We start from the raw sequence: 24162 nt of genomic DNA, 5'->3' as shown, positions 1-24162 counted from the left end.
TTATTAGAGAATACAGGTCCATAGTTCCTTTTCCAAAGTCTTTGGGACCAGATGTGTTTCAGAATCCAGAATTATTTTTTGGGTTTTAGAAAGGCATATATAGTATATAGACATTTATGGTATAGTCCATACGTTAGAAAACACCCCTGACTGGGTCTAGGACAGCAGCATGTAATCAATAATTGAGTATTTCTGCAGTAAGATGTATGAATATATACATTGTGAGAAAAGGACTAGAAACAGCCTCATATTAGTGCAGGTCATTTGAGTCAGATCAATTGTGTTGTAAAATGAGTTACAAACACTTGTTTTCTCAACAATTTGTATTTTTGCAATTGTGGATCATGTACCAGTATAACCCCAAGCCATATATAGCTCCAGTTCTCATAGGTACCAACCCTGTTAAATGAAGGAATTCTGAAGAGTCTGGGAAGAATACATGGTCCAACCATTCCATTGTTGCTAGAGACTGGGCATCAGGAAGGTAATTAGTATGGTACCCTGGACAGCCTTCTTGGAGCTGTGTTTTGGAATTCTGTTCTTTTTCATTGGAAGATACAGGAAACATTCTTATAAAACTCATCAGTGCATTTCATGTAAGGATGCAGTTAATCATCCTATTACGTTCTTTGTGAAGTCATGTTTTCTTTTCATGACAATGAGGATTATTAATTGACTGTGTTTCCATTTTCATTTTGATGAGGAAGAAGCACAGAACCAAATTGTTGGCTTAACTCTGGAATTTATATAAAACCCAGTAGCCTACTTATTTGTGTATAATGTTTCCAGCCAGTCTATGATTCCAATTTTAGATTTCCCTATCCTAGTGTTTTATGTTCAGTTTATAGTTTACTGTTGTTCTGCTTGTTTCCTACAAGCCACCTCATATCTCGTGAATTAAGGCAGGGAAGAAATTAATAAGCAGGTGACTGACAACCTGGAGGAGGTGGAACAGGTATGTAGTTACCAGTCAAATGATACACTCAGTCATCCATCACTGTTGTCTTTTAAGGGTCAGAGCTCAATCTTGGGTCTACTGAGAATCTTCCCTCATTGACTGAAAGATAATAGGGGGTATTAATAATCTCCCCATCTCTCCCTTCATAAAATGCACATTCGGGAATAAATTTTAAAAGTATTGTTTATTGAGCACCCATCATGCATAGCTGTTGTACTGGGTTTTAAATACAAATGATCACTCACTCCTCCATTCACTCTATAAGGTAAATATAGTCCTCACTAACTATATTCTAAGAGGGTGAGTAGCTTGCCCGTGGTCACAGAGTGAATACATAGCAGACAGGTATTTGGACTCAAGTCTGCCTGTTTCCAAACATGAGAAAGATGAAAGGAACCTAACAGAAACCTGACTAGACTCCATGTTTCAACTGTGGCTTGCATTTTGCAGCATGAGATCCACATGAGCCTTTGCAGACTGCACCTGATATAGTGAATCCTCTTGCATTATTCTAGTTGGATTCCAGGAAGAAGGTTTCAAGGAGAGTCTGGGTATGGTTGGGTAGGCACCTGTAAAATTTTTTTGTTTACTCTTGCTATTGGATAGTGTGCTTTTATTGTTTATTTGGCAGGGGCTTTGACTTAACGTACTCTCATTATGGAAGCATCCTGGGCAGAAGGAATCACGTTTATGTTTAGATTTCCTTAACAGAAAACTATTTGCTTGCCAATTTGGTGGCAACTTCTGCTGGACATTTTAGACTTCAAACTTGTCTTCAGTTAGTAAGCCTTCTTCAGCTGCTCACAATAATTATAAAATGTTGAATTCCTGAAACGAATTAGTTGATGACTGACTTTATGCAAGGATGCACTTATGATTCCTTTTAATTCAGAGTATATGAAATGGAATTCTAGTGACAAAAACACATCTGATTTCCAATTAACATTCTAGGAACATCCTTGGTAAGTGTAATGTCTCTGTTCTCCCTCCATCCCCTTTGCCTATAGAACATAACTAAGATGGAGTTGGGAGGCTGTTAGAGGAATTCATCTCTCCCCTGTGTGGATTTATTTTCTTTCTTTCTTTCCTTTTTTTTTTTTTTTTTTGAAACGGAGTCTCGCTCTGTCACCCAGGCTGCAGTGCAGTGGCGCGAGCTGGGCTCACTGCAAGCTCCGTCTCCTGGGTTCACGCCATTCTCCTGCCTCAGCCTCCCCAGTAGCTGGGACTACAGGTGCCCGCCTCCACCACGCCCGGCTAATTTTTTTTTGTTTTTAGTAGAGGCAGCGTTTACATCGTGTTCGCCAGGATGGTCCTGATCTCCTGACCTCGTGATCCGCCCTCCTCGCCCTCCCAAAGTGCTGAGATTACAGGTGTGAGCCACTGCGCCCGGCCATGTGTGGATTTATTTTCTAAGTTATCACTAAGGTGTCACAATGTAATTGCACAAAGTTCCAGGTCTGTAGGATGGATGTGGCTAATGGAAGAGCTTTATTAATTTGGTCATCTGTAACACATGAAGTATGCTACTTTTCTCCCTTTGAATATGGCCTCCATGTTTCTTCAGGCATATCTGAGGGATGTTTTTTTTTTTTAAACTTTTTTTTATGTAGAAACAGGATCTTCCTATGTTGCCCAGGCTGGTCTTGAACTCCTGGCCTCAAGCAGTCCTCACACTTTGGCTTCCCAAAATGCTGGGATTATAGGCATGAGCTACCATGCCTGGCCTTGTCTGAGCGAACTTGGATTCTTACAATGGCTGTGCTCTGTGAGCGTCTATTCCACATGTAGGTCCCATTCCCAGAAGGCTGCTCTTCTGGCCCCTCACCTGAGTGGTGTGGAGAGGTATCTTTTCAACTCCAGGTCACAACCTATCATAAAACCAGTTTGGGGTTTGCTCAATCAGCTGCATTCTCAATAGTCGTGTGCAATTACTATGACGTGTCGGTGGTACATAGCAAATCTTTATTTCTTGCTTATATGCCTGAGTTGGCTGGGATTTCACTGATCTAAGGCAGGGCTCTTCTGGGCTTGGCTTCAAGCTGCAGGTTGTATCTAGGCCTGCTCTATTTGTCCTTCATCCTGTCCTTGGGCCAACAGGGTGCTTCTCAAGAGAGAAGGGCAGGAGGGTAAACCCATCCGTGCAAGCATACTTTCAAAACTTGTATCAAGTCAGCTAACAACCCATAGGACAAGCAAAAGCCCAAAGTCAAGGGGAAGTACATTTCATCTGCCATAAAAAGGCATCTGCTACGACGGGATGATGGAAACCAGCACTTCAATGCTCAGCATTTTCGAAACAGGAAAAAAAAAATCAGAGTGTTGTATTAAAAGGGGAAGTATTATCTCATAAAACTTTCATTTTAGTTATATTTAAATCTGGACTATGCCCTGCCCTCCCCATAGTCAACACAGCCTCCAGAGGGATCTTTTTTTTTTTTTTTGAGACAGTCTCACTCTGTCACCCAGGCTGGAGTGTAGTGGCGTGATCATGCCTCCCTGCAGCCTTGACTTCCCAGGCTCAACCCATCCTCCCATCTCTGCCTCCTGAGTAGCTTGGACTACAGTTGTGCTCTACCACGCCTGGCTAATTTTTTGTATTTTTAGTAAAGACAGGGTTTTGCCATATTGCCCAGGCTGGTGTTGAACTCCTGGGCTCAAGCGATCTCCCCTTCTCGGCCTCCCAAAGTGCTGGGATTACAGGCATGAGCCACCACACTCAGTGTAGGGATGCCTATTAAAATGAACAGATTGGCCGGGCACGGTGGCTCACGCCTATAATCCCAGCACTTTGGGAGGCTGAGGCAGATGGATCAGCTGAGGTCAGGAGTTCGAGACCAGCCTGACCAACGTGGAGAAACCCCATCTCTACTAAAAATATAAAAATAGCCAGGTGTGGTGGCACATGCCTGTAATCCCAGCTACTCGGGAGCCTGAGGCAGGAGAATTGCTTGAACCCAGGAGGCGGAGGTTGTGGTGAGCCAAGATTGCGACATTGCACTCCAGCCTGGGCAATGACAGCGAAACACCATCTCAAAACAAACAAACAAATGAACCCAGATCGCATGGATTTCCTTCTCCAAAACCCTCCAGTGGCTCCCCACACAGGTCTCCTTCATGTTCCTCAAACTCACCTGCTGGGTATGCTCCTACCTGAGGGCCTTTACACTTGCTATCCCCTGTGCCTGGAATGCTCTTTACACAGGTATCTATATACTCAGTCCCTCACTAGTCAGTGAGTGAGGCCTTCCTTCACTTCTCAATATAAAATTGCAACCGCCACCAAGCCAGACACTCCTGATGCTCTTCCTTGCTTTAATCAGCATATTGAAGCACCACATGCCAATATTTACATATTTATCTGGTTCGTATGTTTTCTCCACTGGAGGGTAGCTCCAAGAAGGCAGGTTCTTTTGTCTGCTTTTTTTACTGCTATATTCTCAGGGCCTGACACATAGAAGAAACTCAAGTATTTGTTGGTTGAATGCACAAGCTAACAGAGGTTCATTTTTCTCATGGAACAAGAATATGGAAGCAGGTGGGCCTCAGCGTGGTTGAGAGGCTTGTCATGCCTTCAGAGAGCCAGGCTCTTTCCACCTTTTCCCTCTGCCAACCTCAGTGCGTTGGGATGTCTCTTTTCATGGTCTCAAAATGGGTGAAATCTTTCCAAGAAGTTCAGCAGTCTCCCCTAAACTGGCCATAACTGGCTTAGACATCCATCTGCAAACCAGCAGTTGGCCAACAGAAGTAAGATTCCCGACTGGAATGGCTGTCATGTTCCTCTCCTGGGGCTGACACACAGCCACCTCGGAGCTGGACAAAATCAGAGTTGTGTTGGTTTTTAAAAGGCGGCAGGGGTGGAGAAGGATCACCCACAGCAGGTTTCCACACAAGATGGGCACGGCTTCTGGAGGATGTTAACAGCCCCCCTGGAATCATGACTCAGAGGTATGCCTATCTTTTGTACCCCAAAAGTCAGAGGACCAGGGTTGCACTGTGATTTCTGTGAGACAGAGGGAACCCTGCGGCAGCCCATCTGTCCCAGGGATGAGTCATGTCACCATCCATTTCCCTGTCCCCATCCCTCCCTCTGCTGACCCAACGTGCTCCCAGAGTGTGAGGAGAGCCAGCCTCTGCTTCACTGCCCCATTCTGTTCTACCAGAAAAGGACACCCCCCTTTGTATGGCCCACTGCCTCAAGACCCAAGAAAGAGTCTGTCTCACTACTTTTGAATCAAAGGCTTTATCTTTAAGAAAGCAGATTTAGTGAATCAGAATTTTCTTCCATTTTGGTTCTATTGTTTTAAGAAAAGTAAACCAAATTAAAAATTAAAAACTATTTTTTAATAGATAATACATGTACATGGTACAAAATTCAAAAGGTACAAAAGGTGTACATTGAAAAGTCATTCCCACCCCTCTTCCCAGAGGCAATCAGGCTGCCGGGTTGCTGGGTGTCCTCCCAGAGAAATCCTAGGCATATGCAGGCAGACATATGATATACATGTGTATATGTCTGTGTGAAAACATATGCACACACACACATCTACACATTTTTCTCCATTCCAAACATTAAGATACCATGGGCTTCTTTTTTCCACACTTAATCATGCATCTTGGGGACCATTCTATGGTAGTACACACACACAGGATCCATTGTTTTAAGTTTCTGCAAACTATTCCATTGTTTAAGCTTGTCATAATGTATTTAACCATTCCCCTATACTGGTGGCACTCTCCAACTTTTTGCTATTACAATGTTTCAACAAAGACCCTGGTACACAGGTACAATTCTTAGTTCAAAAAGCTGATGCATTTGCACTTTTGATAGACACTGTCTGGCTGTCCCCCATGGAGTGCCTACGTGTCACACTCCTGCCACCACTGTATCTAGTGCTGCCACCCACAGCCTTGCACTGTGCTCCCACTTCCTGGTTCACATGGCTGAGACCTTTCTACCCATCAAGTTACCTTTAGATTCATGACACATTTTGAGCCGAAACATACCTTATCTCTAACATTACTGTAGTTCTTCCCTCTCTTTTTCCCTTCTTGGGGAATAAAAAAAAAAAATCTGTAAAAGGCAATTCCTTTGAAAGATTCAAAACCTCTGACACCTTGTTTCATCTCAAACTTCATAACACACTCTAAGACCCTCTAAAGCTGTGAAAACTGTTTACCTGTCCTCAAACTAAGCATCAAGTAGAGGAAAGGTTCAATCTAAATTTTGCTAATAGAGATGCAAAGTTGCCATGTGGAAAAGCCATTTTATCCAACTGGAATTTCCCAGTCAGTCATCTACCCTGAGCTAGATGCTGGGGAGACTGTGGTAAGACAGGCCCTTACTTTTGTTGCCCAGGGCCAGGCCCGGTGGCCCTGGGCAGGCATGAGTTCGGCACACTTGGGGGACGGATGTAAGGCTGGTGTGGAGCATCCACAGTATTCCCTGTGTTGTCAAGTATGCTGCAGATCGGGCACCAAATCCTCCAGGAGTTTTGCACATTTATTGTGAGAAGAGGGAATACTACTATAGCACTACCTTTTACAATGCATCTTCAGGCTGTCATAGAAGGAATGCTCTGGACTTCATGAAAAGGATCAAGAGAGGGCGTGGGGGATTCTGAAGATGCACGGAACAAGGCACTTTCCTTGGGAATCCCAACCACAGTGATAGATGATGGCACCCATCCTATGGGGCACTTTGTTGTACTGTTCTGCATTAAGATCTTCTTTTACCTTGAGGCCAACACCAGCCATGAGTAAATCATAAAGTGCTTCCTTAAAGTGTTCTTCCTCAATGCATGTTTCAACTCAGCATCTGCACTTCAGAACAAGGGGTCAGGCTCAAAGTAACTGTGCTACTGTTAGATGCCTACCTCCCTTTTAGGGTGATCATCAGTCACCTACCAAGTGGACGAACAAGACCATCTGAGGCAGCAGAAATATGAGGGCACAGGTTACGGCCAGGGCTCACTGTTCAGAGTACCCTTTCAGGCAGGTCTGCTTCGGTCACTAGAGACGTGACTTGGGCCTGACATCGACGTCACAACCCTGAGGTCTGAGGTCCCAGGCATGACACTTGGTGAGGTAGTGAAAGGACGGTCTGAAGGCTTCTCCAGCCTCTGCTCAAGGTTTCAGGAGGTCCCAAGGGCTCGGTGTTGTCAGAGAATGCTTCCTATGCCTGGGCCTTGTGGATGTGCTGACAGACTCAGCGGACACTGGCAGGACCCAGCTATCCTGAAAATATGTAAGGGCTACGAGCTAGAACCATTAAAACGATGAACTTCAGACTCTAACAGAGATACGCTTGACAAACTGGGAATTTGTCCTCTGTTAAAACACCCCTCAGCGTGACTCTGACAACTGTTTAACACTCTGCATCTCCCTCTAGTGGTGGTAGCTAACCCCAGTCATCCAGTAGAGAGAGAGCACAGGTCAAAGACATCAAAAAATGTCCTAGCATCTCCCCACGCACCTTGCAATCACCCAGTCTTATCCTGCTCACAACAGCTGATTTTGGCTTAAGCAGAGCAGTCCCATGCACTCCTTAAGAAGCACGTAGTGGGAAGGAGCCCCCAACCCAGAGGCTGGCGGAGATTCCACAGCACTGTGCAGCCTGCCCGCTAGCAACTCCCTGTGCTGACTGAGCAGGGAGCCTGTCCCTCCTGGGGAAACCTGGTTCCTCCTGAAGGGCACATTTTAAAAAAGTAACTTAAGGATGTTCTTGCTTCCTTTTAACTCTGGAGAAGCCTGTGGGCTTAGAGCATAATGCCACACTATGTCTAGGCATACAGAGAGCCATAGCCCTGGGAAGACCCCTTCTGGCTCTCCAGGTGGTTTCTGAAATGATCAGGGGCCTTGGGGCATCTCCTTAGCCTGTATGGCTTCACTATAAAGTCATATCCTAATTACTCAGAAAGACACTGTCCACACTGAGGGTTGCCTGCAGCAAGTGTGAAATCTGAGCTCAAACTGGCTTCTGTAGTCTAATTCAAAGTGTATTCAGGCAACAGAAACTGATTTATCCGTAGTAGGCCTTGTGGATTAAAAAAAAAAAAAGGGAATAGAGATCTATGGACACCTCCCTATACCAAAACCAAACCAAATGAAACTCCTGTGAAACACAGCTCAAAATAAATGCCTGCACTTTCAAAAAGAATTACTGGCTGCTTTGGATTAATCATGGCGTACTTTCCCCATCAGAGGGGGACTCCAGTAACCCCAAAATGTCATCTGCCTCCCTACCATCTGTGGACAAATATTCGAATAACTGCCCTAACTGCTCACAAAGTTCAGTTAGCCAGGGGTGGGCCTACAAGCTGCTTAACAAGATAACGCAGATGTTTCCCTGACTGAAATAATTTCAAACGCAGTCAAAATTCTGTCTCCTTCCCGTGCCCTCAAAGTGCCACCTGTTCTTTTGCAATTACTGCTTCAACTTCACCCAGCCCTTCAAAACCCCCCCAACACCGCGGCTCAAGGACCAGCTGAGGCGGAGCTGCACATGGCCCAAGAAGCGCCCTCACGTGGCAGTTTCTATTTGCAAGCTGCTGCTTCCCCCTGGCTCAGGCAGGCCTTGCTGGGCCTGGCACTGAAACCAGGGGCTGTTTTTAATCCAGCACGTGTGTGTGTTTCTGAATCTGTACATGTCGGCCCTGCTTAATCACATCCATTAGGGAACTAAAAATGAACACATTTCTGTGGCTGCTGAACGCTCCAGTTGCTTGACATGTTTAAGCTTTTGTGTCAAGCTTACTGTCCAAACCTGCCACCTGGTATGTTTGCAAGATTTATGCAGAATGGAGCACAAACCTACTGAACATGACTGAGTTACCAGACTCCTGAGGACCAGGGCAGCAGGAGCTCCGTGTCTGATCTGCACTGGTCATTTCCAAGGATTAAAGTCAACCGTCAGCTGCCCTTCCAAGGCCCTCCAAAGTCTAGTCTCAGCCCTACTTCCTAGATGGGTCTCTGAAGCCTCCGGAAGAGACCAGTTTATCCCCTCCTTTCCCAACACGCAGGCCTTGCACTCCTCTGCATCCTCCTGGGTTTTTAATCCTAGCGTATTTTCATTTAAAACAATCTTCCTGCCTGTCAACATCCGATTCTCCCTTTAGATTGGGCCCAAATGCTGCCTCCTCCAGGAAGTTTCCCTGGATCTCTGCAAACCCCACTGCTCTTCCTCCTGACACCCTACTTGCCTTGAGTGCAGGGAACAGTGTCTCTCTTTCTCTCCTGGCTCAGATCATGACCCATCTGCAGTGTAGCCTCATCGAATGTGCCTTCAGTGAGGGGATGCACAGCCCCTCTGCATGCTGTGACTCAAATGAACATTGGGGCAGGGGAAGGTGTAATTTTTATTGAAGTGTCCTCAGCACAAGGTCTGTTTTCAATTTTCTGAGAAATAAACCTGAGTAACGTATAAAAATTAAAACGACACCGAATTTTCATTCCAGTTGCTGTCACCAAGCCTGCTGGTTGGCACCTGGAGGAGCTGGGAACAAAAGGTACCATGGCAGGTGAAAGGCCCAAGTGACCAACACTACATGGGCTAATCATTTCAGCTACATGCCTTCTGTTTACTGAAAAACATCTCAGATGGTCCAGTTCTGTGGTCAAGTGTGCTGTGTATCTGCCTCCCTGCGCCACCTGTTGGGTGCCTGTGCAGTAGGAACTCTGTTTTACATGTCTCTGAATCTTCCTCAGTGCTTATTTCTCAGTGGGTGCTCAATTAATACTTGCTAAACAAATGAATTCTTCTTTATTCAGAGTCCACACAAATACAGGTACCTTTGTAAGTGCAATGTTACTGGAGACATAAAAGTTGATCAACAGAGAAAAGTACTGCCGACATTCTTCACAGGATGACGGGTGTTATCCAAGCCACATGTTTACGGTCTGATTCCATCAACAGCAGCCAACAGAGATGAATGGAAACAAAGAGGAGAAAGAAAACATCCAGGTTGTTGAAACCATTATACCTGCATCTCTCTACTGTTGCTTTCAGAACCATTTCATGATCTTGTAGTTGATATACGGTGCTTAAAAGTAAAATCAATGACATACAACCATGGCTGGGGGTGTTCAGGAGGCCTTCGCTTTCACCTTGGACAGCAGCATCTCATTCTTGCGGCCCTCCTGGAGTGGAAGCAGAGAGTATAGAGAGAGTGGTGACTACATTAGCACCCACATGAGGCCAAGATGGTCTCAGTGCCCTTCCCATATCCCTATGGGAGACATCTCCTGGCCAACCCAGTCTCTTGGCATGCTGCCGCCGGCATGGTGAAGCTTCCTGATGACCTATGACATCAACACCAAAATAACTATAATGATGCTCCATTTCTGGGCTGTCAGACTGAAAACAGGATGAGAGGATAGGCACTGTCATTCCTAAAGACTTCATGAAGTCTATGACACCTCAAGAGGATGGAAGCAGAAAGCACACTTGTCTGCCAGTCTTGGCGTACTATGGTGAGTGAGTGGGGAAAGGCTTTGGAGACAGCAGCGTAAAAAGAGATAAAAGGGAGCCCTAGTTTACAGAGCAGGCAAATCACGTAGAGTTCTAACAACAGTGCAGGTTAAGAATATTCTTGTCTTTAAGAAACTCAGAAAATAGGATAAAAGATATTCATCAAGAGATAATGGGGCCGGGCGCAGTGGCTCACGCCTGTAATCCCAGCACTTTGGGAGGCCAAGGCGGGCAGATCACGACGTCAGGAGATGGAGACCATCCTGGCTAACACGACGAAACCCCGTCTCTACTAAAAATACAAAAAATTAGCTGGGCCTGGTGGCGGGCGTCTGCAGTCCCAGCTACTCGGGGGGCTGAGGCAGGAGAATGGCGTGAACCTGGGAGGCGGAGCTTGCAGCGAGCCAAGATCGTGTCACTGCACTCCAGCCTGGGCGACAGAGCGAGACTTCGTCCCAAAAAAAAAAAAAAAAAAAGGAAAACCCGCCCTTCCTTAAAACCAAGCTGTATGAAATCAATGGTGTGTGCCACGGGTTATCATTGAGGGAGGTCACTGCCCCATCCTCTGCCTGTAGAATCTGACATCGAGTGGCACAAGTCACCTCTGCATCATTTCATGTTCCTTTCTGGGGTCATCTTCAAAAGCTTCTAACTGCGCCTCCTGCCCTCGTTCCACTGGCCATAGTAGCTCAGGATACCTCTATCTGCTGGCAAACCTCCAATAACTCCAACCCCATTCTCTGGGCAGGGTCACAAGGAGTCCTGCTTTTAAATTGGGAGATAAAAGTGGTAGCAGAAAGGGCCCGGAGAGGTAGAGCTCACAGGCTTGACAGTGGTCAGGCCTCCAGGGTCCGTGTTTTCCTGGAGGTGCATTTATTGTGGGAGAAAAACTTTTACCCTTGAACCCTCTGCACTCAAAACCCCCATGGTCAATTTTTCCACCTCCCTGGGCCAGGGTCAGGTGCTCTCAGCTCTCTGGAGGCCCTGATCTTTTGGCGGTGTGATGGCAGCATGACCACAACGACCTTGGTTTAGCTAAGACTAGTGCTGGCTCATCTACAGGATTCAGACATATCTTTCACTCAGGGAACAAGGAAACAGGTGGGTGCTTGCCTTGGTGGTAAGGATGAATAATTTGAGGCTGTCAGAAGCAAGGCGCTCTGACACTTTTCAGCACCTTTTTGGGGAGAGAGAGGCAGTTCACGGGGAGGGCGGTGGAGGTGACAGAAATAAGGTGATGCGGGGTCACATGTTATTTTCTTTTAGAAAATAACAAAGTTTTCCTTTTTAAAATGGATTGAGATGTACTTGAGGGAAAAAAGACTCCAGCTTAAAACAAATGGAGGGGAAGAGATAGAACAAGAACAGAGAGCTACACTATTATGTTGTTATACTACACTCCCTACTTGTGTATTTTTGAAGATTTCCATAACAAAAATATAAAACAGTAAATAAGTTTAAACTGTCACGCACCTCACCATTTAAATGAGGCAAAAACAACCCAGAAGGATCCGAACTCTACCGTGGGGAACTGTGTGTGTGACAGCACACTAGGTGATGCTTATACTTTTCGGTAGAGACAGCCTACAATGTCACCTAGTATGTGAGCCTACAGAATCATAGTCTCCGTCTCTTCAAAGCAAATATAAAAGAGGCGCTTTGGCTGTTTGTTTCTAGAAGAAAAGGGAATGTCTCATCACCTCAGTCTCTTTCCTGCTGAAAACTCTATCCAGGCCCACTAGGTGCCAGACAGAGAGCTAAGTTCATTCAAGGTTATGTACCCAAAACCAGCTTCACAAAAATGTAGGGTTTGAATCCATCAGTGCTATTGAATTTAAATCTTAGTTTCATGACCTGATGAAACTGTGGCTTAGAGACACAATTCACTTAATGCTGTGATTAAGGTGATGTCAGAGTACGTGTTGTTTCCTGGCAGACTTACAATTAATCAGCTCTCTCAGGGCAAGTCAACGGGATTTTAGAGAAAACCCAATGTCTCTAATGAAGAAGCTTCTGAAACCAGAGAAGGCTGGGAGTCAGGATGCAGGCATGACTTGGTACCTAAATGGTGCCCATGGCGCATCAGTGTTGCCCATTTAACGTGGGGTAAACCAAACCCAACGAAGGCAACCGCTAAGCTGGCAAAAAAGCTGGCAAAAAACCATCTCGTAGACAATAATGTTGTGTTTTCCATGAAGAATAATTATGGCACACTACAAGTGCTTGGGCCCAGGATGCAGTGAGAATTTAGAACGCAAAAACCAGTGAGGGGATGGTGAGAAGGCAAAATAGAGGGTGCTGGGAGAAGGCTCCACCCTGGATGAAAGTCCAAATTAAACTGTAATATATAAAACAGAAAAGCAGCAGAACTAGTCTGGCTGAAGATATGGGGTAGAGGCTGTGGAGTAGCAAGCAAGTCCCGATCATCACCTCCTCCTCAACACCTGTGGTGGCCCCAAATTACCTCGCAGGAGCTTGTGGGAGAAAGTTTAAGATGCTGGAACACTGACATGTGGTTGCCAATTTTAAATTTTTGCCAAGTAAAATGTTCAAAAAAAAAAAAGGACTACCCACCATCACAATTATTTTCTAAGACAATTTTAACACCAAAAAATAAGAGGACATGCTAAATGTGCGGTGAAATATATTTAAATGAAATATGTAAGAACATATTTCATCCCCTCCCCCTTCTTCTGACTTGCTTTGGACTCAGGGAAAGAGGCCCGGCAAGAATCTGGTCTAGGTGTCTTAGCTGGCTCTGAAGGAACCACCCTCTGTGTCTGGCATGACAATGACTGCCAGCACAGGTGGGAACTCAGACCCAAGCCACTTAACACCTCTGAAGGAACTGGTGCTTCGGAGGTCATCCTAAGCTCTCACCTGAGAGCCTGCTGGGCGAGAATGAGCTTTTCCACTTCATTGTCCATTGCTTTGACAGCTTATACTTATCCTCCTGAACTTACTTGCTTTTTGTTTCTACACTGTCAAAAGGGTGTCTCCAAGCAAAATTTGAGATGCAGTTCTCCTTTTGTGAGTTTTGATTAAAGGGAAGGAGGAGCTCTAAGTAGGGCAGCAAATTCCTAATTGTTCCCTGCCAGTTCGCTCACTGGCCCTTCTGGGACCTCAGCTTCAGTCTGTGCTAGCCTCAAAGGAGTCCCAGACTGAGCCGCAGACCCTCCACTCTCCATTCCTGCACTGCTATGGCTGAAGAACTCTTTCTTCCCATGGCTATGTCCTGCTCACCCCAGAGGGCCCTCCCGGACCACACCACCTAAACCAGTCTCCTCACACGGCAAGGCTGGAATTGTTACTACTTATTTGTTATGACTTGTTCTTAGCTTGTCATCCGTCTCTCCCACCACAGCGTATGCTCCTTAAGGAGGGGGAGGTCTGCGTTACAACCTGGCATCTGTCCAGGGGTATAGTAGGAGCTGGAACACTGGAAAAGATGAGATTTTGAAATGCCTACGGGATGTGGCTTCCAGAAGTGAAATCACAAAAAAGATGCAGAAGAGAAGGGAAAGATGAGGAAGAAAGAAAGAAAAGTCTTAAAATAAGAACAAAATTATGAGCATGGGAAGACTAAATTTTTTATTCTGCAGACCAAACACCAGGATACAACCTACCTTTAACTCTGCTGTATTTTCAGCAGTCTCTAAACTCACTGAAACCACATGGATTTAGGTTAGGGAGAAGGAATTCCTTAAAATAAAGCTGCTGAGACCCTAGCAAGGGACAAAATGAAGTCTTTTTGGAAAATCTCTTAAGGGCAGGCACTTTTCTTTCTGGAACAATGAAGAGTAACTGCCCAAATGCAGGAAGGAAAAACAGGAAAAACCAAAACTGACTTGAGTGTTGGGTGTTAGGAGATGCCAGACCTGGTGCTGGATGTTTCAAATTTCTCATCTGACCCAACAGAACCCACCAAATGAGGAAACTGAGGCTGTGAGGAATTAGGTCATTACCAAAGTACACAGCTGGTATGTGGTAAATGTAGGATTCGAATCCAAACCTGTGACACTTCAAAGTTCTCTCTTCCCACAGTTTCTTGAGGTCCCTCCCTACCCTAAGATTGGCAGGAGAGGAGATTCTATATCTGAATCCACAACAAATGCTGTTTCCAGGTGGCCCTTGATATGGACTGATAGAGTCATTTTGTGAGTTTAATGTGCTTACTAAGTGTTAGGAAAACTAAAATGATGTGATGTCTTGAAACATTTAATTAGACCTCAAGATGGGCCACAGAAAAACGCAATCTTCAGCTACCTAGACGCCACACTTCACTGCCAGATCACACTCTGTCTTGTTATTTCCCTTCACAGACCAAAGGAAAACCAAAAAACTACTGTTTTTCAGTGGCTACTTTTGAGGTGAACATATATCTCACGTTAGCCTTAACGTGCTGCCCAGCCTTCCTCTTACCTCCTTGAACTCTTTCACAGTCTTAAAGTATAGCCTCTGCTTTTCTAACAGCTCCAAGTACTGGTCGTTCAACTGGTCTCTTCTCATTTTGTTCTCTTGCTTTTTCTTTTCCATCTGTTGAAACATTGTGGGAAATGGTGATGAAAAGACACGTTCTGCCCAAGGGCTGCTGGCAACATCCAAAACGCAACAGTTGTTAACAGTTTCGTGGATTTCCTCCCAGCAAAGGAAGCTTCAATATATAATTTTTGAGGTTGGTTAATTTATTTGCATGATATTACATGGAGGCTCTACAATTTATTCAGCAATTTTTCTATCACTGAGTATTAACTGTTTCCATTTTTTTTTTCTCACTAAAATTTCACAATGGACAGGTTGGTGATTCTCAACTGGGAGCTATTTTGACCCCCCACTCCCCACCTGGCAGTGTCTGGAGACAGTTTTGATTGTCACAACTGTGAGGAGTGGGTGCTACTGGTATCACTGGGTAGAGGCCAGCAACGCTGCTAAACATCCTACAGTGCACAGGACACCCCACAGCAAAGAATTATCTGGCCCAAAATGTTAACTGTGCTGAGGCTGAGAAACCTTGATTTAAATAACTGTGCTCATATAATAAAACTGCTTATCCTCTTTTGATTTAATGTAAATATTTCCATGTCATTACAAACTTTCTACAAATTATCATTTTAAAAACAACACAATGTTCCTGCTGATTGCTAACTTACCCATCTTTCTACTGGTAGACAATTTAGGATATTTTCAGGATTTAGATCTCATAAATAGATGCTAGGCTTTGATTTAAAGAGACTTTTCTAAGGTACCCAAAAGCTTATTCATTCAACAAATATTGACTTAGAATCTACTGAGTAGCTACACGTAGGGTGAACATGGCAAAGTCACTGCTCCCACAGAGCGTACATTCTAGAGATTCACATTAAGCAAGCACCCTGACAAACAGACACATGAAATATTCCCAACACTGATCAGTCCTGTGAGGAAAATGACATGGGAGGAGGTGATGGAGAGGACGGTGGGTGCATGACCTCCTCAGCCTGGAAGCTCAGGGAGGCTGAGGACACTAGAGCAAGGCTGGCAATGCTATGTGCTATATGTCCAGAAGGTAAACCCAGAGCATCAGCCAGGAAATGAGGACAGAAAGAGTTACGGTACAGACCGGGTGCCTGACTCATGGCTGGTGCTCAAAAGCTTGTTGAATCAAATTCTGAGAGATGCTTTGCCATGGCTTTGCTGATGCCTGACCGTGATTTCTGTGTTACACTTTGGAAGGGATTTGGTAAACACAAGCTACAGGTAAACTGGCTGCATTTTATTCAGTAGTTCCCTCCACACTATAGGCCTCTGTTGACTGCATAGGACAAATGCAACTTGGTGTCCCCAGGGCCTACCCCAATGCTGTTCAGAGAAAGACCCATCACATATGGGGACTGATTTGCCTGGTCAAATCCTGACCTTGCATCTAGTTCCTGAGTCCCAAGACCCTGTGTCCTGCTCTTTCCACAGGTCTGCATACGGATGCCTGGTACACACCCATACTAGGTCTCCAGTTTGGTGCCCTCTTGTGCCCAGGTCTCCCAGAGTGGGCAGTCCCCTCTGGGGTCCTTGGCTGGTGTCCTACTACACTTGGAGCCCTGGCTCAGCAGCAAGTCTTGATCCCTGCCGACGGAACCCCAATGCTGCCTCCATGGGTCTCTCACACCCACTCACGATCCTGTCACAGTGACACACCAGCCCACCACAGCTCCCACTACTGTTCCTTCGTGGGCTCCAACTCTCAAAGCAGCAGACACCTTTTCCACTGTGCTGGACAGGACCTCACAGCTAGGTCCCTCTCTCTTATTAGGACAGCCAGCAGCTCTTATCTCAGGACTTTCCTCTCTGCTCTGTGCTTTAGCAAAACACTTCACCATAACTGATTATGTCCTAGTGAGGTAGCAATCTGTTTGAATTATGAATTTATCCAGGATCCACTGTGGGAGTTACTGTGGCAACCTAGAAATAATATGAGCTTGAGGCCAGAAAGGCTGGGTTCAAATCCTAGTTCTGCCACTCACTGTGTATCCTTGGACAGCTAATTTAACTTTTATGAATGCCAGGTCCTTTAGCTAAAATAAGAATATCACCTAGATCACCAGTTTTGTTATGAGAAGCTTGTGACATTAAATATTAAGTGAATGATCCATTATCTGGTCCATAGTAGCTGCTCAACAAAGACAGTTTTTCTTCTTAACATTTCACATCCTAGGATGCCAACTCACTCTGAGAAGCAGGAGTGGAATCTTTGCTCTAAGCTTCATTTGCACACTCTTCTCAGTGTCTCCTTACCCAAACGTAACTTTGTTATTCTCTACTTATCACCTATTCACACCCTAGGTCTGTGAAGTGCTTGTGCCAAGTACTTGCTCACAGTATTCCAGAGATCCAGAGACCTTACCTCCTCTGAGTGAGGTCAAAATGCTGACTGATATGTGACCTCTTCTTTACTCAGAAACCCTTAGACGGGGCATAAACACCTATTCAATCATTGTTACCCAATGCTAGTCTGCTATGTAACACTCTGAACCTGCTGGTTCTGAGAAACTGTGTTCTGAGAAACACAGACTCCCCTGCCACATCTATGAGAGCAGGACCCATTATGGCACTGTTACAGGGAAAGCTACATTAAAACACACACACACACACACACACACACACACACAATAAAACACATCCATGCAAGTGAGTGCTGCTCCATCCAGAGTGTCAATCAACATTCAACATTCAAAGTGTATCTGGAACCCTCTTTGACAACTGCTCTTTGACTCCATTGAAAGAATTCACTCATTCAACAAATAGTCCTTGAGGGCCTACCCATGGGTTAGGTGCTACATCAGCCACTGGGGATGCAGACCAGAGAAAGAGAGCCCACTCTGCCCTGGGTGCCATTGACCCATTTGGCACCCACCATGGAGGGGAGAGACAGATACAGCAGCACCTGGTTTCCACACTGGTGGAAAGAGCATGAAGCCTGGGGGAAAGTGAAGAGAGTGAAGGGGTGAGGCCCATTTCTTCTGCTCTGGCTCATAGTCAACAACAGGAATTCATGGGGTTCTGTCCTTTGGTTTCCGCTTCCTGTTTACACTGCTCTCTGTAAACAGGAAGCAGAAGTCAAAGGAAAGAACCCACGAATTCCTGTTCTTCTTGACCATGAACCACAGCAGCTTCCTGAGGAGCAATAGAATGGAGGAAGCGTCTAACACACTGACACCTGGGCTGTCACAGGCTTTTGGTCAGCCAGGTTCTCTGCCTTCCGCCTACTCACATCCCAGGTCACTGAGAGGGGACTGCATTCGCTCTCTGCAAGACAGCCTATCCTGGCTTGGGTGAGTGCGCATATACAGGCAAGCACTGACTTATGTCGTTCTAATTTTGACGGCTGAATAGTCCGAGAAATCGTGCTTGTTACTAGTGATACTTTTTTTCTCCTCCTTTGACATTGTTTTATTGAAGTCATTCACAGAGAGATTCATGGTATTTTTCTACAGGGAAAGGGACATGGAACACTTCTGCCCTTAGCTCATCTCTTGTGAGATGAGATTACAGGCAACTTGAACGTTTATCTTCTGTAACAGGGTTTTTTTATGATGTCAGGACCTATGGACAATTCTTTCTTTTTCTTGTGTTTATGTTCTGGCATCACTCACTGGAGCCCTTTGCCCCAAGATCATAAGAGGAGAAACCCGACGTCCCTGGAAGATTTTACCGCCATGTCGGAGAACCACTCTGGTGTGATACATTTTTAAAACAGGACCATAAGCAAGAGATATTTGGAAGTATGAGTTAGGATTCATCTGAGAATGGCGGTAGGAAACTGCAGCTGTCTCTGTAGGAAAACCCCATGCTGTACCCTGACTGAGTGGTGCCTCTCTGTTCGCTTCAGACTTCTAAGGCTCCATTTCCTCTCACTTTGGCAAAACTCAGTTCAGCAATGATTTCTCTTTTTTAGAGGGGGGTTCCTGAAAACTAAAATGCTCTCAAGATCTTAAGATTCCTAAGGAATGAATCTCTTGTGGCAGAATGTCAGGTACCACAGATCCCCCGAGGAAGCGAATCCAGTCAGGAGCGGAAGCCTGCTGGTGAAAGGTGGTCTCCTCATCTGTAAAATGGGTGTGATACTGTTCACTTCAGAGGTCTTTCAGGAATGTCAGCACAATGCCTGGTACACAATAGGTGTTCAATACATGGGAGCTGCTGCTAACAGCAACTTCTGAACCCCTGGGTATAGGCAGCTCATGGGACAGGCCCTGCCCACTGCAGAGTAAGACGCGTGGTGGGAATCCCTCTGTAGAAATGTGTCTTTTCAGGATTGAGGGCACACTCCCCAGGTACCAGAAGAGACCTGTTCTTCCCAGGACTTTCCCTGTCACCACTATAAAACCTGGGCTACATTTCAGAAAAGAAGCCATCTGACCTTCATTCTACTTTGCTTAATTCCTTCCACAATCTGTTCCATCTGACGTAAAAACTGGTCCCGGGCAGCAGGGGAGGCCATGGCTCTGAAAGAAAAACCAGCAGAGTTATGACCAGCACACAGGACTCTGAGGTAGGGGGAAATGCCAAGCAGTCAGCTCTGTATCCAGATTATACCTCTTGGGAGAGGCAATCAGGCCTTTGCAGTGCACAGTGGAGCCATGGGGGCCCCTGCGATCCCAGGCAGTTAAGGATGTTAAACCTCTGAGAAGGCATGGAAATTAGCCTGGTCTTACAACTGCATATTAATTTTTTTGTCATACTTTCCCTGTAACTAATGCGTATTTCCTTAAAGTAAAACGTGACTAAAATTAACAAAAACAGTATTTATTTGAAATATGACATGTACTGCTTAAGTAATGGATTTCACTTGGTTTATAAACAAATTTGAGGATTGGCAGATACTTGAAATTGGTAGACATATTCTGAGATTTCCTAAAACCAGGTCTAAGAAATCTGGTCCTATTTCTAGAAGCAGCAGCTAAACAAGTAGATTCCCTGATGTCCTAAAATGTTCTTCTTCACCTCCAACTCTGCAGAGGGAAGGACACCAGGAGGATCAGAACATAAACACACAAACACACACACCCCACCGCATGCACGCACTGAGAATTATCCTGAAGGATGGGCTGACGGGGCAGAACTCTTCACAAGACACTCAAACCACAGGCTCTCTCAATCACTGGGAAAGATGAAAATGGCATTTTTACAAATGTCACAAGGTATTTTACACAGTGAATCTGAATCTTATTAGGAGGCTGTGGGCTTTTTTTTTTTTTTTTTTAAAGAAAAGAAGCTTAAAACCTAGAACCTGTAACTCATTAAGATCTCAGTCTCAGTGTGTCCCCTGCCACCTGCCAGAGGACAGCAGAGATTTATGCCAGAGAGAAGGGAAGCATGCTCTCCAAGGAGCAAGTCCTGGGGCTGCTGGATGGTGGGTGGGCAAATGGACATGCTTGAGGGCTGCTTGATTTGGGAACAGGTGGGTCTTGACATCTAATTTATAGAGAACAATGTACACATTCACCAAAAAAACTACCGTGAGATTTTAAAAATCTAAAAAATTATATAAATTCCATTATGTAAATTTTAAAGCATCTCTGTGTGTTCATTAACAAATATTAATTTGATAATATACAGAGAGATTTTAGTAGGTAGGCACAGCCAAATTATTGGAAAGTTAACTTTTTTCCTAAGCTCTTCCTTCACTCTACTATCATTATAGTTTTGCAGGTACTCAAGGAGAGTGTAAACAAGATACCTAGCAGAAGGGCTAAAAGAGTAGGAATCACACACCCAGCGTTAAGTCTTGCATGTGCCTTCGTGAAGCACAGTATAGCAGTGTAAGGTGGGCTGAATTCAAAGTGCAGGGTGGCAGGGTATTAGTGGGAAGGAGGACTGACAGTACTTACTGTGAGAAGTTCTCATGAATTGAGTTCAGCAGACTAATCTGGGGAAGTAAAAAAACAAATGAAATTATAAGACAGGCAAAAAGATTTCCACACTACTGCAACTGCTGCAAGCTTGCCTGTCTCCACATACTGCTTCTGCACGGAACACAAGCCTTGTTTATGAAGATTAAAGTAACAAATGAAAAAAAAAATGAGCCACATGTTCTGTCTCACAGTTTTCCTCAGGGAATCCACCTTCTTCTCACAGAAAATTCCCTCTTCCTACAGGGCATTCCCACAGGAATGTAGGGAGAGGGTGCTTTGAAGGGACCTGGATCCCAGCTGAGAGGACACTAAGCTAACATTAGGGCTCTCTAGGCAAGCTGCCACCACAGTCCTTTCTATCTTGCCAAACACTGCACTTGACTTTCAAGGATAACAGCTTAAGGGAGTCAGACAGTGTGGAAAGGGAGAGTCATTTACACTCTATTCCTTCCCACAGAATCTTCTTGCCAATGCAGCAAGCTAAACTGCTGGGTGCCTGAGTGCCTCTGACGGGATGCACTGTTCAAGGCCCCGTGGACACTGCCTTAGCCCCACAGCAAATCCTCTTATCTGCCCCAATGATACGGTCTTGGAAGGGCTCTGAGGCAGGAGTAAGGAAACCTGGGTCATCTTTCTGGCCATAAAGCGACTCAACTTGGGAGCTCAGAACTAAGTAAATACCACGTGTGAACTTTAGGTTCACAGTCTGCAATGTAGACTATTTCTTGTCCTTACTACTCCACAGGAAGGTTTTAAAGTTAAAATATCACAGGCATAAATCCATTTAAAATAAAATACCACATTTATTCAAATGTAACATTCTGAACTGGTAACATGGCTTGGAATTAAAAAGCCCAGCTCCCCACTCTGCCTCACAATATTCCTACTTTTTAAACAGTGGAACAACTTTAAACACTGCTGATGAAGGAAGGTCAATGGGATTTAAGGCCTTTGGGAAGGGGCTGGCCTATCCCTAAGTCAGGGTTGGCAAATCTTTCCTTTGCCAGGTAGGAGGGCCTCAAGGGCAGGATGTGGGGCACGGCTATTCCCCAGGTCTGATGCAAATCCCATAAAATGCATTCATCTATTCAAACGTTTATCAAATGTCTGTTATACGCCTACCACTGTGGAAGGCCCCGAATACAGAAAAAAATAAAACAACTTCTCAAGGAGTGCCCTCTAGGATGACAGAGATCCACCTGGTTTGTCTGACAGCAGGCAGTCAAGGTGACAGTAATTACATATGCTTCACTTTGGGTTCAGGTAAAAGATACATTTGTAATATTATCCTTATTAAAGTGGTAATTAGTGTAGGCTACAAGGTGATAAAATGTAAACACATTCTGTTAACCTCAAGGTGAGGGGGAGAGTAGGAACAAGTATGTACTGAGAATCCATCATGTGTAAGGAACTTTACGTTTTCTCATTCTGTCCTCATTATAATCATCATCAAGGCAATTAGGTGTCATCCCCATTTTACAGGTGAGAAAAATGAGGCCACACTAAAACCCAAATAAACCCAAATCTGACTGACGCCAAAGCCCGTGTTCTCTTCAGGACACCTGCTGCCATGGTGAAGACCAGGACTGTTCTTTTTTAAATTAAGACATATCTGCATACTGTGCCCGAACCGTTTGCCATCAACTTGGGAAAGCCCTGAGCCATTAATTTAATCTGAGTTTTTAAGCGTTAGAAAGATGAAGGAAGTGACAGTGACCCTTTCACCCCTGCTTTGAATTTTACAAACTTTTAGTTCACGCCTCTGTCGGCCACTGATTATTAAACAGGTATTTTCTCCCTGTAAACTATAACAAGCCCACCACCCCCATTCAGCTGGTTCCTCCCTTCCTTTAAAACTCAAACCAGTCTCACCAACTCCAGAGCTTCCACTGTGTTCCTTTTAACAATGGCATTTCCCCCACAGCACTCTAGAATGGCTGTCCACCAGTCTCACTTCACAGCAGACAGTCTGGGCTTCCAAGGAATCTTGTACTTTCTGACTGGGTATGCCACCACTTAGCATATAAAATAGGCACTCTTTCTGCTAATGCTGAACATATCTGTCCCAGACATCAAGTTCATTTGACTTCCTGGAGTCAACTGTTTAGCTGCTTAGCCATTTTCTTTTCATAAATGTTCTTACCTCTTTTTCCAAATAAACCTTTTTATCGTCCAGGGTATTATATAAAGTGAAGAACTGCTTGGTTTCTTTGTGCACTGCTGAAACTGTAAAGGTAAAGCAATCAGCACATGAATAAGAACAGGTATCAGAACACCCTACCTGCCCCTCTCCCCCATGTATGCACTGCCAGGACAGCTTTGTCAGGCCTGGGAGCTCACTCTGCAGAAACCCCACAGTGCGCAAACAGAATCTCCTGGGAAGCTTTTAACAAGTCTCAGGACCAAGGAAAGGAGAACGTCTGAAGGTGGGACCCGGGTGGTGACAGTGAGTACCCAAAGTTGAAAATTACTCCCACAAATGAACCAGCCACCCTTACCTCATCCAGCTAAAGAACTGGGTGGGGGTTGTAGATATTTGATAATAATACATGATATAGGATGTAACTGCTTGAAAATGTCCTTAGTGTAAACATGTCTTTATCAGATGATTTTAACCTATGTGAAATTTGTTCTGTGAAATAAACAGATGCAGGTATTATTACTAAAAGCTTTGAAACAAGCAGGAATAGAAAAGTAAAGGGAAAGATTTAACTTAAAGCAGAAACTACTTTCTGCTGAAAACTGTCACTGCTGATCCCCACCTGTGATCATCTGAGTCCAGTGTGAGGACTGGATGAAACCCCAGTCTGGTGGGGCCAGGGCGTGAAGGAAGCATGTTCTGAACTCCTCCAATAGAGCCGGTGCTCTACCAGGAAGGATGCCGGAAAGACCAAGGCCTCAAGGCAAAATCTTAGGTGGAGTTTGAAATACCAAGTGGGAATTGTAGGATAATGGCACTCTGGACTCCGGTACCAGCTCACAGGCCAAGATGCAGATGTGCAAAAGGGGTGAAGCTGGGTGAAGTGGGCCAAGACGACGCAGGACTTAGTACAGTGTATTTAGGATTCTAAAGATTACCTAAGAAGTTGCAGGGAGCTATTAAGTATTAAAGCTTTTAGAGTAAAATGATCAAATACATATTGAAAAAGATCTAATTAGACTCTGGGCAGCAAAGGAAAGTGGCTACAGCAGCAGTCCAGAAGAAACAGACAGAATTGGCAAGCAGCTTGAGTCAGAAAAGTAAGACGGGTCCAGTTTGCCTAAGAGGAATATGGGGTAGGGGGGCTGAATTCAGTTTTGTACCTGTTGAGTTTGAGGTATCATGGGGACATACAAGAGTAGGAGCATGG

The 24162-nt window shown here is 44.9% G+C and overlaps 1 protein-coding gene across 3 annotated transcripts in view; it reads right to left on the bottom strand.

The window, feature by feature from the left end:
• Nucleotides 1-9690: 9690 nt before the first annotated feature.
• Nucleotides 9691-24162, bottom strand: part of CCDC93 (CCC complex scaffolding subunit CCDC93) — an 87925-nt gene continuing 73453 nt past the window's right edge. For 2 of the 3 annotated variants that reach the window (XM_007964745.3, XM_007964746.3), the window contains exons 20-24: nucleotides 22956-23038; nucleotides 20789-20826; nucleotides 19318-19402; nucleotides 14847-14960; nucleotides 9691-10093 (exon numbers count right to left, since the gene is read on the bottom strand). In XM_007964745.3, the coding sequence (XP_007962936.2) occupies nucleotides 10040-10093; nucleotides 14847-14960; nucleotides 19318-19402; nucleotides 20789-20826; nucleotides 22956-23038 (374 nt within the window). In that variant the 3' untranslated portion in view covers nucleotides 9691-10039. The remainder of the gene's footprint in view (nucleotides 10094-14846; nucleotides 14961-19317; nucleotides 19403-20788; nucleotides 20827-22955; nucleotides 23039-24162) is intronic. The other variant, XM_007964744.3, reaches the window with a different exon arrangement.

This window comes from Chlorocebus sabaeus, chromosome 10, assembly GCF_047675955.1.
Source record: "Chlorocebus sabaeus isolate Y175 chromosome 10, mChlSab1.0.hap1, whole genome shotgun sequence".
Lineage (NCBI taxonomy): Eukaryota > Metazoa > Chordata > Mammalia > Primates > Cercopithecidae > Chlorocebus > Chlorocebus sabaeus.
Note: the sequence above shows the minus strand (reverse complement) of the source record. Positions and strands in the feature narration are given on the sequence as shown.